Source organism: Elaeis guineensis, chromosome 6, assembly GCF_000442705.2.
Source record: "Elaeis guineensis isolate ETL-2024a chromosome 6, EG11, whole genome shotgun sequence".
Classification (NCBI taxonomy): domain Eukaryota; kingdom Viridiplantae; phylum Streptophyta; class Magnoliopsida; order Arecales; family Arecaceae; genus Elaeis; species Elaeis guineensis.
Genome location: NC_025998.2, coordinates 125734398 through 125748136, shown reverse-complemented (window position 1 = coordinate 125748136; position 13739 = coordinate 125734398). Strand labels below are relative to the sequence as shown.

General features: G+C 37.8%; 1 protein-coding gene across 2 annotated transcripts; it reads left to right on the top strand.

The window, feature by feature from the left end:
- Nucleotides 1-5018: 5018 nt before the first annotated feature.
- LOC105059997 (uncharacterized) lies at nucleotides 5019-9433 on the top strand. Of its 2 annotated transcripts, XR_012141932.1 has the most exons (3): nucleotides 5019-6154; nucleotides 6382-7444; nucleotides 7797-9433. XR_012141932.1 is itself a non-coding variant. In XM_010943537.4 (2 exons), the coding sequence occupies exon 2, from the start codon at nucleotides 6417-6419 to the stop codon at nucleotides 7365-7367; it is 951 nt and encodes a 316-aa protein (XP_010941839.1). In that variant the 5' UTR covers nucleotides 5019-6154; nucleotides 6382-6416; the 3' UTR covers nucleotides 7368-9433. The 2 variants fall into 2 exon arrangements, 1 of the variants encoding a protein (XP_010941839.1); XM_010943537.4 differs by having other exon boundaries at nucleotides 6382-9433.
- Nucleotides 9434-13739: the final 4306 nt, after the last annotated feature.

The window sequence follows — 13739 nt, the reverse complement described above, 5'->3', positions numbered from 1 at the left end:
AGGTTAGAAAATAACATTTTATTCCCAATAGGCTCCGCAGATTTTCAACCAAATAAAAATCTAGAATAGGCGTGGTGAATAGCTATTCTAGAAAAATTCATATTCCTATTTCAGAAATACCGAAAGGGCTACCAAACACTAAGATTAGTTGATCGAATTGAAATACCAAGAAGCTCTTTTTCCACTTAAAAATGCTTAAAGAGAGATGAAGCATTTTATTCTCATTAATCATAGCACATCCAAATTAACATTTGGGTTAGCAAACATCTTTCAAAAATTGCTATCACAAAATATCCGATAATCTCTTCACACTGGGTGGACCTCCTTACCATCATCATCATTAATCATTGCCCATTCAAATTAACATGTGGGTTGACAAACATCTTTCTAAAATTGCTATCACAAAGTATTCTATGATCTCTTCATATTGGGTGGACCTCCCTTCTATCATCATCATCGCCATCATCATATATATGTATGTGTTCTCGATATTCTCTCCGTGTCAATCAACAATTTCATATTGCTCTCAATTCTTCTTTATAACTAATTTATTATTTAATTGGTTAAAATTTATTTAGTGAACCATAGATAGCACATCGTAAATTTCTAACATTAGAACCTTCAATTTGAACTACTTATAATAGAAAACGTTGGATGTCATAGAAAAAGAATGGTACGTGTGATCCCTTAGCAACAATGTTGGTACTGTAGATTCCCAAGGTCGGATTGAGGTTGCTGGGGCTGAACTGAGTGGAGATTGGTGTGGCTGCCAAGGCTCCTGAGTTAAGATTGGTGGGCTAAAGGTCCCCCGTCTCCTTCTATTTATTGAGGGGTTTCATGGTTGTTTCTATGATAAGCGCTAGGAATGGTAGTGCAGGATTTGTTGCGAAGCATTCAACAAATATTTTATAGATTGAGGTGGGGATGGCTTTAACACCTTTTTGTGGCATTTTACTTTCCGACTCTCTTGATTATCGCCATACGAGAATTATATAAATATTTTATTATATATATATATATATATTATAAAAAATCTGATTATTAGCGACGATGCTCTGTCACTAATTGATGGTCGGAATAACTCTAGTCGCTAATTATCACTATCAACGATGGATTTTTTAGCCGTCACTAATAGCAGCTATTAATGGCGGTATTTGTGACGGCTAAATTTCATCGCTACTTATTTTTTTTATTTTTAAATTAAATTTTAAAAAAAATTTTAAAAAATCTAGCGACGGTAATTTTGTTGCTAATGCTGTCGCTAATAACTATTAATGGCGTCCGCTAATGCCGTCAGTAATAGTTAATTTTATTTTTTTAAAAAAATCATAATCATAATTTTTAAATTTATTTTAATTAATCACAATCAATTATAACTTCTAACACTTGTTATAATTAAAATTTAAAGATAATATGATAATCACAAATAAAAAATTAATTATATTATATTAAAAATATAAATTATATAATTTTACAAGCAATATCAAAAAAATACAATACATCAAAATAAAAGAAAATCAGATCTGATTCTCCTCATCGTCGTCCTCTTCATCTTCTTTCTCCTCTCCAGCAACTGGTAGATGAGAGTTGGATGATCTAGCATCTTGAAATGAAAAAAAATAAAATATTATTAATAAATTTCGATATGGAGACGTATCTTTCGATATGAAGGTGTATCTTTCGATATACTCCTTCGATTTTTGAATAGATTGTTCCTACACGTTTCATTAGATGATACAGAGTTATAGACACCCCGATCCATCAATTGGATGGTTAGATTGAATTTTTAGCTTCTCGATCTTCTTCTCCAACTCAAGTCTAAATATGTGAAGCTTCTAAATATGAAAACTTAAAACAACTAAAAGAGTTTATTAATAGAATTACCTAAAGTGATGGTTGAGACAACGAGCCCAGCTGATTGTACAGCTATGGGTCCCAAAGAATCTCTATGACTGTATCGTGGACAGCATCTTGGAAACTTTAAGGTCACTAGCTCAGAGCCTCTGCATGACCTCCTCCACGTGCGCATTGCTCCAAGTCTGGGATGTCGAGGTCTGTGAGTATACCGAAAAGTATCGAGCCGCTGGAGGATCGAAGCTGTGGCCGAATCCTATGACCTGATTCCTGCTTACCCCTTCGATGACTTTGAGTCATCCCTCAAGATCAAGGAGGGGCTGAGTGGATGGATTATCGCCATACCGTGTAACAACGTATTCTGTGTAATTCGTCTGCACAGTTTAGAAATATATTAGTTCTAATATACATATCAAATCCTGTAACAACTTGATAAATACAATTTGAAATTCTTACCGCGATCTGTCACTATTTAGAATCTAAGTAATCATCAGTCCTTCTAGACTTATATATAAGAAAAAGTCTAAGAGCCTTACTTCCGAATATAGTCTTTTATATCTCTCAAGATCATTTTGTTGGAGGTAAATTCATGTGTAAGAGTAAATCAACTAAAATGGCAGGTTGGGATTTATGATGTGAAACAAACTGATTTAGGAACTCGGATCTATGCTAATGTAACCACTTTATCAGCTGAAGGGCCAAACTGATTTTGTTGTATTAATCACACTCTGCCTGTTGCAGAATATATAATCTTGGGTCTTCCCTTGTAGATTCAAATATTTGCGTCCTCATTCCTTTTGCATTCTTGTCTTCGTGTCAAGTTCTTAAAATGATCTCCTCTTATGCAGGACAGTATGTCAATGTCCAGGGATAAATTGGTATAACTATGCAATGACAATGACCAAAAATGATCCAGAATTATGATGACACAAGAGCCCTGAAATGATCCTTATCAAAATCCTCTCTCTCATGATGTCTATGTTCACATCATGATCAATGTTCTCTCTCATGTCTGTGTTCCTATCACAATCTATATTCTCTCTCATGTCCATGTTCCTGTCACCAACATATGCCATGAGTTACAGCCTCCACTCATATTTCAAGCCACGGACAATACATAGGAGCATGCACTAATGACAGTGGGGTACACTCATGCCACGTGTAGGTGATAGAGGGCTTCATGCAGCCATAGGTTTGACCACTCTATGCAAAATTACAGTATATATAGACTAAAAATCAACACATGCATGTGCGCCAATTACTTTTCCATGCACCATGGCGTGATGCATTGGGATCAATTAGAGAACACCAGCACTTCAAAATTTTCATAATCACAACAACTTGGAATCCCTAAAATTTAGCCAGTATGCTTGCTCCAACATGAATAAACATGCAAGAACCAAAATATTACCAAGAAACTTAACTAGTTCCATTAGAGCCGGTTCTTTTAAACCTCATGATGTCCAAGTATTAAGCTTCACTTGAATAAATAATAATGATTGAACGATCCATAAGAAACTCAATAAGTGAATAAAAAATATTATATACAAACAGGTCTAGCACCATTCCTCTTACGGGATAGCTGCAATAACAATAGAAACTTAGATGCATCCATCAAATTTTTTTTTTTGTCATGCAAAATTATAATATAGACAATAAAAATTTACATGTGTAGATACGTCTAACTCTTCCATTCATGCGGAATGAGTTCTTATCATAAAGAGGACCATTTGGTAGAACTCTCCTTAACCTTGGCCAGTATAGCCCCGCCCATAAAGAGGACCATTTGGTAGAACTCTCCTTAACCTTGGCCAGTATAGAAATTACTCTCTCTCTCTCTCTCTCTGCCCCCACACGCGCCCCCCCCCCTCCCCCCCCCCCCAATGCATTTCATGATGCAACCATAGGTTTGACCACTCTATGCAAAATTACAGCATATAGACTAAAAATCTACGCATGCACGTCCGCTGGTTACTTTTCCATGCACGATGACATGTTGATAAATAGGGATCAATTGGAGAACATTTGCACTTCAAAATTTCCATAATCACAACGACATGGAAACTCCAAAATTTAACCAATGTACGTGCTCCTCCAACATGAATAAACATGCAAGGACCAAAATATACCAAAAAACTTAACTAGTTCCATTACAGCCAGCTTTTAAGCTTATGATGTCTTAAGCATTAAGCTTCACTTGAATAAATAATAGTGATCAAATATTTTATAAAAAATTTAATAAGCGAACAAAAAATAGTACATACAAACAGGCCTAACACTACTACTCATACATAATACTAGCAATAATAATAGAAACTTAGATGCATCCATCAATTATTTTTTTTCTTGTCATGCAAAATTATAGTATAGACAATACATATTTATATGCGTTGATTACTCTAACTCTTCCTTTCATGCAGAACTATCCCTTATCATAAAGAGGACCATTTGGTAGAACCCTCTTTAACCTTGGCAAGTATAGAAAAATATTTTCTCTCTCTCTCTTCTCTCCCCAATGCACTTCATGCAGCCATAGGTTTGATCACTCCATGCAAAATTACAGCATATAGATTAAAAGTCTACACATGCATGTGCGCCAATTACTTTTCCATGCACAGTGACATGTTGATGCACAGGGACCAATTAAAGAACATCTGCACTTCAAGATTTCCATAATCACAACAGCATGGAAGTCCTAAAATTTAACCATTATACATCCTCCTCCAACATAAATAGACATGAAAGAACCAAAATATACCAAGAAACTTAACTAGTTCCATTAGAGCCGGTTCTTTCAAACCACGCGATATTTAAGTATTAAGCTTCACTTGAATAAAAAATAGTGACCGAACAATTCATTAAAAATTCAATAAGCAAACGAGAAATATATATTACATACAAACAGATCAATAACAATAGAAACTTAGATGCATTCATCAATTTTTTTTTCTTGTCATACAAAATTATAATATATACAGTAGAAATTTGCATGTGTTGATAAGTCCAAATATTCTCTCTTCCATGCAGAAGGAGTCTTTATCGTGAAGAGGATCATTTGGTAGAACTCTCCTTCACCTTGACAATTGTATAGAAAATTACTCTCTCTCTCTCTCTCTCTCTCTCTCTTCACTCTTCAATGCAGAAAAAGAAAAAAATTATCAAGCAGGCATTACCAAATAACACCAAGAACATAATCCATTCCACGAGAGCCGCCTTCTTTCAAACGTTGTGATCCCCAAGCATTAAACTTAATGGTCCCCTGAGGAAGGACCCAGAAGCTGCCAAAACTCAGTTTAAGAGAAGGGGCACACCCGATCGGACGGCAAGCATCCCGAGGGCCCATCTGGACGGCCAGCATATTGCGCTCTTCCCCCGGTCGCGCATCGGATCACGAATCCCGTTTCTCCCACCCCGCCTTTCCTTATGTAGTTTATAATATCATCATTATTATACATAATCTCCTTAATTAATTTTTACCAAATACCGAGCATATATAATAAGACGACGTCGACGCCATGGAGAAGAGAAAAAAATAATAAATAAAACCCCTCACGCCCTTCACCCCCGCATTCCATCTCCATTCTTCTCTTCTCCCATCCTCGGTTTTATTTCAAAAGATTTTGGGTATACTTTTTTTTATTGGTTGCTCAAATCTTCTTCTATCCGCTTCTGTTGGGATCTGAAACAACGCCTCTCCCGGAAATCCATCCGATCAAAGCGGGCTCGATCTCGGAGCGGCCAAGGTCTAATCATCGCTTGCTTCCTCCACCATCTTTGTTTTTCTTATTATCTCTTCTTCCTTTCTTTTTATTTTTCTTTTTCTTTTTTCTTTTCTTTCTTCTCTCTTCTTTATTTCTTCTAATTTAATCCATGAAAAAACGGAAAATAAATTGTTTTGTTAGGAAAATCTTGGTGTATCAAAACCATCAACAGATCGCTTCGCTCGGTCTTTCTTTCTTTCTTTATCTTTCTTTCTTTCTTTCATCGTCGCCGGTCTTCTCGGAGGACGCCGCCGGGCGAAATCGTTCGAGAGATCTCCTCCGACGAGGTCTTCAAGAACGATTTCCGCTCGCCCTTTTTCGCTTCTCTTTTCTTTCTTTCTTTCAGACTGGTAGCTGTACAGTCTGGATCTAATCCTATAGTCTTTGATCTAAGATTCTAAGTTCGCATTTCTCTTCCAGTCGGAGCCGAGAAGGACGTGGCAAAGAGGAGAAAAGAGAGAGAGAGAGAGAGAGAGAGAGAGAGAGAGAGAGAGAGAGGTTTCTTGGTGTCGAAGAGAAGACCCCCGGCTTTTTTCCAGGTAACTAATCGGATCCCCCGGCCTTCTGGCAAAAGCCGGCGCTGGCCATGATAAAAGGACACCCTAAACCTAACCCTAGCCATATATCCATCTCCCCAGCGATCCCGCCGGCTTTCTTATTACTTTTTGTGCAATTATTCTTCTGGAAGCCTATTTTTCTTTCTTTATTTTTCTTTCCTAAGGTTTGTTGATGGAGTAGTTTTGGTTCTTTATTTTTCCCTATTTAGGAAACTTTGGAGGTAGAGGAGGGAGGGGGGAGGCCATGTCGTCGTCCAACTCGCCGTGCGCCGCGTGCAAGCTCCAGCGGCGCAAGTGCGCGCAGGGATGCGTGTTCGCGCCCTACTTCCCGCCGGACCAACCCCAGAAGTTCGCCAACATGCACCGGGTCTTCGGGGCCAGCAACGTCGCCAAGCTCCTCAACGAGCTCCCCCCGTCGCAGCGAGAAGACGCCGTCAACTCGCTCGCTTACGAGGCCGAGGCGCGCCTCCAGGACCCTGTCTACGGTTGCGTCGGCTACATCTCCATACTCCAGCACCGGCTGAAGCAGGTCCAGCACGACTTGTACGCCGCGAAAAAGGAGCTCTCGGCGTACATCGGCCCCGCCGCGCTCGGCCCATTCCTCCCCCAACCCGGCCCCCACCACCCTGCCGCTCTCGTCGGCGGGTCCCACCACCATCCCCAGTATCAGTTCCAGGGGGCTTCCTCATCAAATGCGCAGCCGTTCGGGATGCCGGGAATGGGGATGGGGATGGGGATGGGGATGGGGATGGGGATGGGAATGGAGTTGGGTTTGGCCGCTGGGGCTGGGCCAAGTGTACCTACGCAACATGCACAGATCTTGATGCACGAGCAACAGCTGATGGAGGCGCAGCAGATGGCGGCGGCAGCGGCGGCAGTTCGAGAGCAAGAGATGCTGAGGAGCTACGAGCAGCAGCAGCAAGAGCTGGCGAGATTCGGCGCGGGGTACACTGACGGCCGAGGTTTTGATCTGATGGGCGGCGGTGCGACAGTGGCAGTGCATCCGGGGGAGCCATCGGGGCTGGCGCTGGTGCCGCCACAGCCAATCGAGACTCCATTTCTATTCCAGCAACCGCAGCAGTATGCCCAGCAGCCATGGCAGCAGCAGCAGGAGCAGGAGGAACAGGCGCGGTACTTCCAGCACCACAGAACTGGGAGCGATGAGGGGAGCAGCGGGATGGGTCCATCGTCTTGAAGAAAGAGTGGTTATAATCTCAGATATAGTTTAGGCAATTCTTGAAGAAAATGATAGAGAACTCTCATTCCTCAAAGGTATAAACTAACTCTCTATCACTTTATAATATCTCCTTTATTTTCTATTCTTGATTCAACTATTTTATCGAGTTTAAAAAGGGGACAAAGTTCAGGAGTAGAATGGGTTCTAAATTCTATTTGGGCAAAGCATGAGTGGCGATATTTGATGCAGTAGAGTGTTGTGTTGAAGTAGGGAATCTAGATGTATTCATTTTCTATCTATGGATTCAAAGACTGCAATAGGACGGAAAGGCCATCATTCCCTACTCTTTCAGCTCTTGTGGTACTGAGTCTTGGCTTTATTAGGTGTAACACTATTGAGTTCATAAGCTGACGCTGGAAATTTTTAAACGGGTGGATCTGGTCACAGGGCGTTTCTACAAGCGAAGCAAAGACAGGTAGAACTGGCCGGCAAAGTTGGTAGAGATAAATAGAGAGGTGGAGGAAAAATAAAAATAAAAAGATAGGGGCAGCAAAGCAGCAGCAGCAAATGGTAAAGAATGGTGCAGCATCGTTTACAAGGGGAAAAAAAATAGAGAAAGGAATGGTGCAGCATCAGCAGTCACGGGTAGCAGCCACAGCAGAAAGAAATAAATACTCCCTTGGTTCTTTTGCTCATTGGGAAAAACATATCATCACTTTTATTGCCTTTTTCATAACATTTTTGCTTCCTTTGGGCTTATATTTTTTGGTATTCATGGAGTCTTTTTCCTTGTCAAGTGCATTAACTCGTTTTAGGGATATCATAATGCAACTGCGTCCTTGGTGATCACCTTTTGTTTCCCTTTTTTTTTTTTTATATATATGTGTTGTGGCTGGTCTTCCTGACCTACGGAATTAGTTTGTGTACAGAGAAAGCTTAGGTATAATAAACGCCTTTTCTCTTTCTCTATCTCTCTCTCTCTCTCTTTCTCCTTTTGGGCCTTCAAAGCGGAACTCACATCATTTTTCTTTCCTTGCTTTTGATGCACCTTCCTTTTTAATACTAGTTAATGCATAGTTGTTTATTATTTCGTTTCCGTAAGTAAAGAGAGTTGAGATCTCCCATAAGGAAAGTGTACGAACGTTTACAAGAGATAGAAATCATGACTTTGGAGTTTGCAACTGATTTGTACTTAACTTTGATTAGAGGTTATTGAAAGCTGTATGGGGCTCTCTGATACGTGAAATTTGTTCCTTCTCTTCCCTTCACATGGTCTCCCCCACTAGCGGTGCAACAAAGTCAACACTCACTGCTGCCACCGTCCTCGCCCTTTAAACAAACAAGGAGATGAGCTCGGGACCGGAAATATATGCTTCCAAACATTGTCAGGTATCAGCTAGCAGAGGGTCTCCCTCCCTCCCCACTCCCCCTTCCGCCCTCGCTCGCCCTTTCCCCATCTCTCTGACAGCTTGGAAGGTTCTTAATATAAGTTTTGCTACTTTGATTGTGGAAATCTATGATGTTCTCACTGCGAGACTCAGTTGTATTCTACTCTTCAGACTGAGTAATGGAAATCTATGCGAAGTAGGATGATGTCATGTATAAAATATAAGCCTATAATTCCCATTTGCTTGGATTGGGTGCATCCGGAGCCGTGAAGCATTAGTTTAGGGTGAGGAGGGGGTTGCAGCTCATGTGGATGGCTTTACTTTTTAATCTTTGGAAGGGAAAACGAGGTTTTGGCCCACGTGCAATGGCCATCCCGATGGAAATGGTGGAAGGGAAGGTCAGTAGTGAACATAAATTGAGGGGCAGTTCCAGAATGGGGAGGTTGGGGGATGACTTGGATCACATTAATTCAAAGGCTTTGGAGGCTTTAGCTCATGGGTGTTTTTTCCCCTTTTTCTTTTTTTTTTTTGTTAGTAAGCTCGATGGATACTGACCAAGCATCGATATATAACATGCCAAAAAGGAATTAATGCCAGCTTGGGTTCTATTCATATTTGTTTCGTCTGGGACATTGGTGCTTTGAAGCCAAGAAAGAAGGATAGGTATCAGAGAAGGTTATTTTTAATTGTGAAGCCTTGTCCCATCAGCTTAGTTTGGTCGATTGTTAAATTATTCAAAAGTTTTTTTGAGTTTAATAATTGAAATGCTACCAGTTTAGTGTCTCTTATTTGTTATAACTCTTTTTTTCCTAATGTAACACACACACACACACACACACACACACACATATATATATATATATATATATATATATTATAGAATAATAATTCAGAAAGTGGTAATTGGTTTTTATTGGGACATAGCATTTTTTTGTTTTTCCTGATGTAGGTAGTGCATTGCATTACTTTCGTTTTTTAACGCATGCAAGTGTCAACCAAGAAAGAGTTATTTCAAGAGTGCATCAATTTCTATATAATGGGCAGATGTTATCCCACATCATGCTGAGTTTCATCATGCCAAAAATAATATATTGAAGGTGCTTGTGAGTATTCTAGTTTTGCTACCAGCGCTAATATATAAAGGCATGTTATTGCATTCCTTAATATCTTTTACTCTGTACTAGACATGTTTAAATTGTTGATTTGAATAAGTATCATCACATAAAATCACCTTTCCTTTAATTGTGAATCATTTATCAAACTTATGCCATGATTGCCCGTAAAGGGTCTTCTCTTAATTAACAATGTCAGAGTTCAGTAAAGCAGAATTTACATCTATTTGTAAAACCTAAGTCAATGAGAACATACATTTGTGACTAGCATCAATATATTAGTCATCCAAACAATTTATACCATAAAGGCATATCCTGTGGTCATGAGTTAGGCTTAGAATTCTTGATTGTAGACTTAGCTTCTTGTAAAACAATGATGGTTAACACTGCCAAGCCACGGATGCATTAGTTAAGCCATTTGTTTTTTGAGAAGAATTAGTTAAATCATTTGCTCATACTGCAAAAAAAAAATGTGGCAACGAAGAAGAGCAAATCCTATCAACATAAATCTCATAAATAGGGCACCTTGATGTCCTATAAGCTAGGCGAAGAAATGATTTTATAACTTCCTATCCAGGTCTAGGCCTTCTGTTGAACTCAGTGGGCTCTAGTTTTGTTAACCCCTAGCTTCCTTTATCGTCGGTGTCGATTCTAGATGCGCACAGAACATAAAAATAATTTAGCTTGATTGAGCAAGCTAACAATGCAAAAGATAATATAACTCTAGATCTGGATTTTTTGAAGTCATTACTGATTATGTTAGTTTTTTAATTCTCAAGAATTACTGTGGTTTGCATTGTTTCATGAAAAATTTAGGTATGCATGCTTCATTTTTATTTCTAGTGCTTTTTTTTTTCCTTTTGTCTTCATCTACAGAATTATTGCCCTGCATCCTTCTCTTCTTCGTGCAATAGATCATGTCAGAGTTCATATGATGCCATCTGACATGCCATATTCTTGTTGCTAGCTGCCTCATTTAGTCTGTTCTGGTTATTTCATTGCGTCATTTAAACTGTGTTATCCACCCACTTCTTTATATATTATTTTAATTTGAACTTATGAACAAAAGACTTCCTTGGTGCTTTACTATTTATCAAGCAAGAATAATTATACCTAATATGGTGATCTATAAAACTATAAGAAAATATGCTTGAACACTGTCATATCTAAGCACTATTCTAGTATTTGTTCTCTGCATTCCCAATTTTGTTTTATGAATTCGACATGTTATCCTGGTGCTATGCATAATTTTATTTTTTTTTCTATAATATTATAGGTTGATATATCCTAGTCCACTATCTTTAAACATGAGATATAATTAGAAGATACAAAGCAAGAACATCTGTTATATGCTGATGCAACTTAAAGCCTCTTTAGAGGACTTAATGGTCTAAATTGATAAGTTTACTTATAGGCCAAATCTTTTTTCTAAAAAAATAAGAGTGGCCTAAGGAACAATATTGCAAAAAGGTTTGAAGAATTGAAAAATATTCTCGTGGCTTTCACCACCATTTGCATTTAATTGAAAATCTATAACAAATAGGAAAAACTAGCTTACTTATGAAATAAAATGCTTATATTTGGAATTATCTAAAAAACATTAAATATTCAATAATTCTTTGCATCTTGAGGTGTGCGCCCAAAAGCAGTTTCCTTGCAAAGTGTGGCATCTTCTAGCCAATTTTCCTCTAGATACAAAGCAGAAAATAGAATGTGTACCATTAGGAGCACAATAGGACCACTCAATCAACCTATGTGTAATACTTCAGTGTTTTGGGAAAGGGGAATATCTAGACATATACATGATTACATGAAGGGAAATTGTCTAGCCACCAATTTTAATGTATATCATCATGTAATCTATTGTCCAACTTAAAATATAATAATGGAGTAAGTAGTAAGACATTTTAATTACATTTGCAAGAAGACAGTATATAGATTATATAAAACAATATTCTTACAAATGATAAACTATCAAATATTAGTCATATTGATCCTCTTGAATACATAGCAACCAACATTTTTCATTACTAGAAAAAGAAAGCTAATTAGGTTACTTCTTTTTATTCTCAAATCTAATTGCATCCGCATTGATATAACTGAAAGGAGCTATTTGGTATGGGTGATCAATACAAGTCAAGGATGATATAGGTGGAGATGATGAGATAATCATATTTGGTTATACCATGATGATCCTACGTGATAGTAATCTCAAATTATCTCTATTCTCAAATCACTGCCCCATCCAGTGATAAGATATATATTTTTAAGGTTGGTAATCCAAGATCACCCCATGTAGTGATCTAGAGCTAAAATTTGATGATAAAAATATCTCTCAATCTAGTAGAAGAAATTGATATATCTATATACTATTAATATACTATATCAATATTTATATATTTGATATTATATTATATTAATATTATATATTATATTTGTGATATATATTATATTATAATATATTATTAATCTTGTTATTGTAATATTATGATTAAATATTAATTTTAAATTAGAGTAAAAATATCTTATTGTACTTTATATTTATATAACAAAATTATGTAATATATTACTTTTATTTATCTTATTTTTAAAATGAAAATAATATTTATATTAATAAATAATATAGTATAATTATAAATAAAATATTAATTTTATAATAACAATTAATATATTTTTATAGGATTTATAATTTGTAGGACTAGTAAATATATTTTTATAAGATATGTTAATAATTAATATATTAATAAATATATTAATATTTTATTATAATATATTTTATATTATTAATAAATAGATTTTTTTGAAATATATGATGGATAGTTTTGGTATTATATGGTTAGTGACTTTGGATTCTAATAGAATACCAAACCAGTTGTTCGTAGATATACTTAGGGATCTTTAATCATTGGATCATATTATATCAAATATATTGATCTTCGTTTATGGAGGATCATATCATCTTAAGATTCAGGTCATCGATGATCTTTCACGATGATTCTATATTTGGGTCACCAAACGCGACCAAAAAGAAATGATGGATCTACTCAAGAAACCTGCGCGGTAGGCCCACCACATGTCCAACTAACAGAGTGAGCCATTCGAGAAGTTTGTTTCATTTCTCCTATTTCCTTTCGGTCAATGCACCTCCCTATCGAGCACTCGGATTGACCATCTTGAAGTCGCCATCTTTTTTCATCTCCATGTAGCCATAGCAAATGAGTTTTAATTAATGCGGCTGGTGATGGCAGTATGAATGGTGACATTGGTGATTGTTAGGATGGAGTTGGGATTATAATGGGGAGGAAGGGAGACGGTGTGTTGAAGAGCCAGGACGTGAGCAGGGGCAGGATCATACCTGATCCAAGCCAAGTTGAGACTGTTGGATACTTGACATTAATGGTGCTGACAGGGGCCGTCCCACCATCTGTGTGTGCTGAGTAGGAGCCAACGCCCGTGAGGCTTTCGATGGTGATGGTTTGAGACAGAGCTTCTTCACGTCAACTCTCTCTCTCTCTCTCTCCCCCCAATGGACTCTTGGTAGCTTTGCTCGTGGGCACTTTACGGTGGATATGTGGAGGTATGCAATGATTAAGATATGCATCATTGCAGTCTTGCAACCGAACTACTCCATTCTTTCCCTCCAAAGACGCCACCAACTTCTAGTTTCTCGTCTGAAGCCCTTCTCCTGAAGCAAAGACATCATCTCCTCTTGTTCCTTGGAAAACATCATCCTCCTCCGAGTCCTCTCGATCTCTGTTTCCGAAATGGGGTCAAACGCTAGAGCTCCGCTATAAGGGCATCGTCTTTGTATCCTACCCTTCCCTCAAAAAACGGTTTTCTTGTCGTTGCCCCTGGGGCTAAAATTGAGTTGGATATGAATTGAATATTAA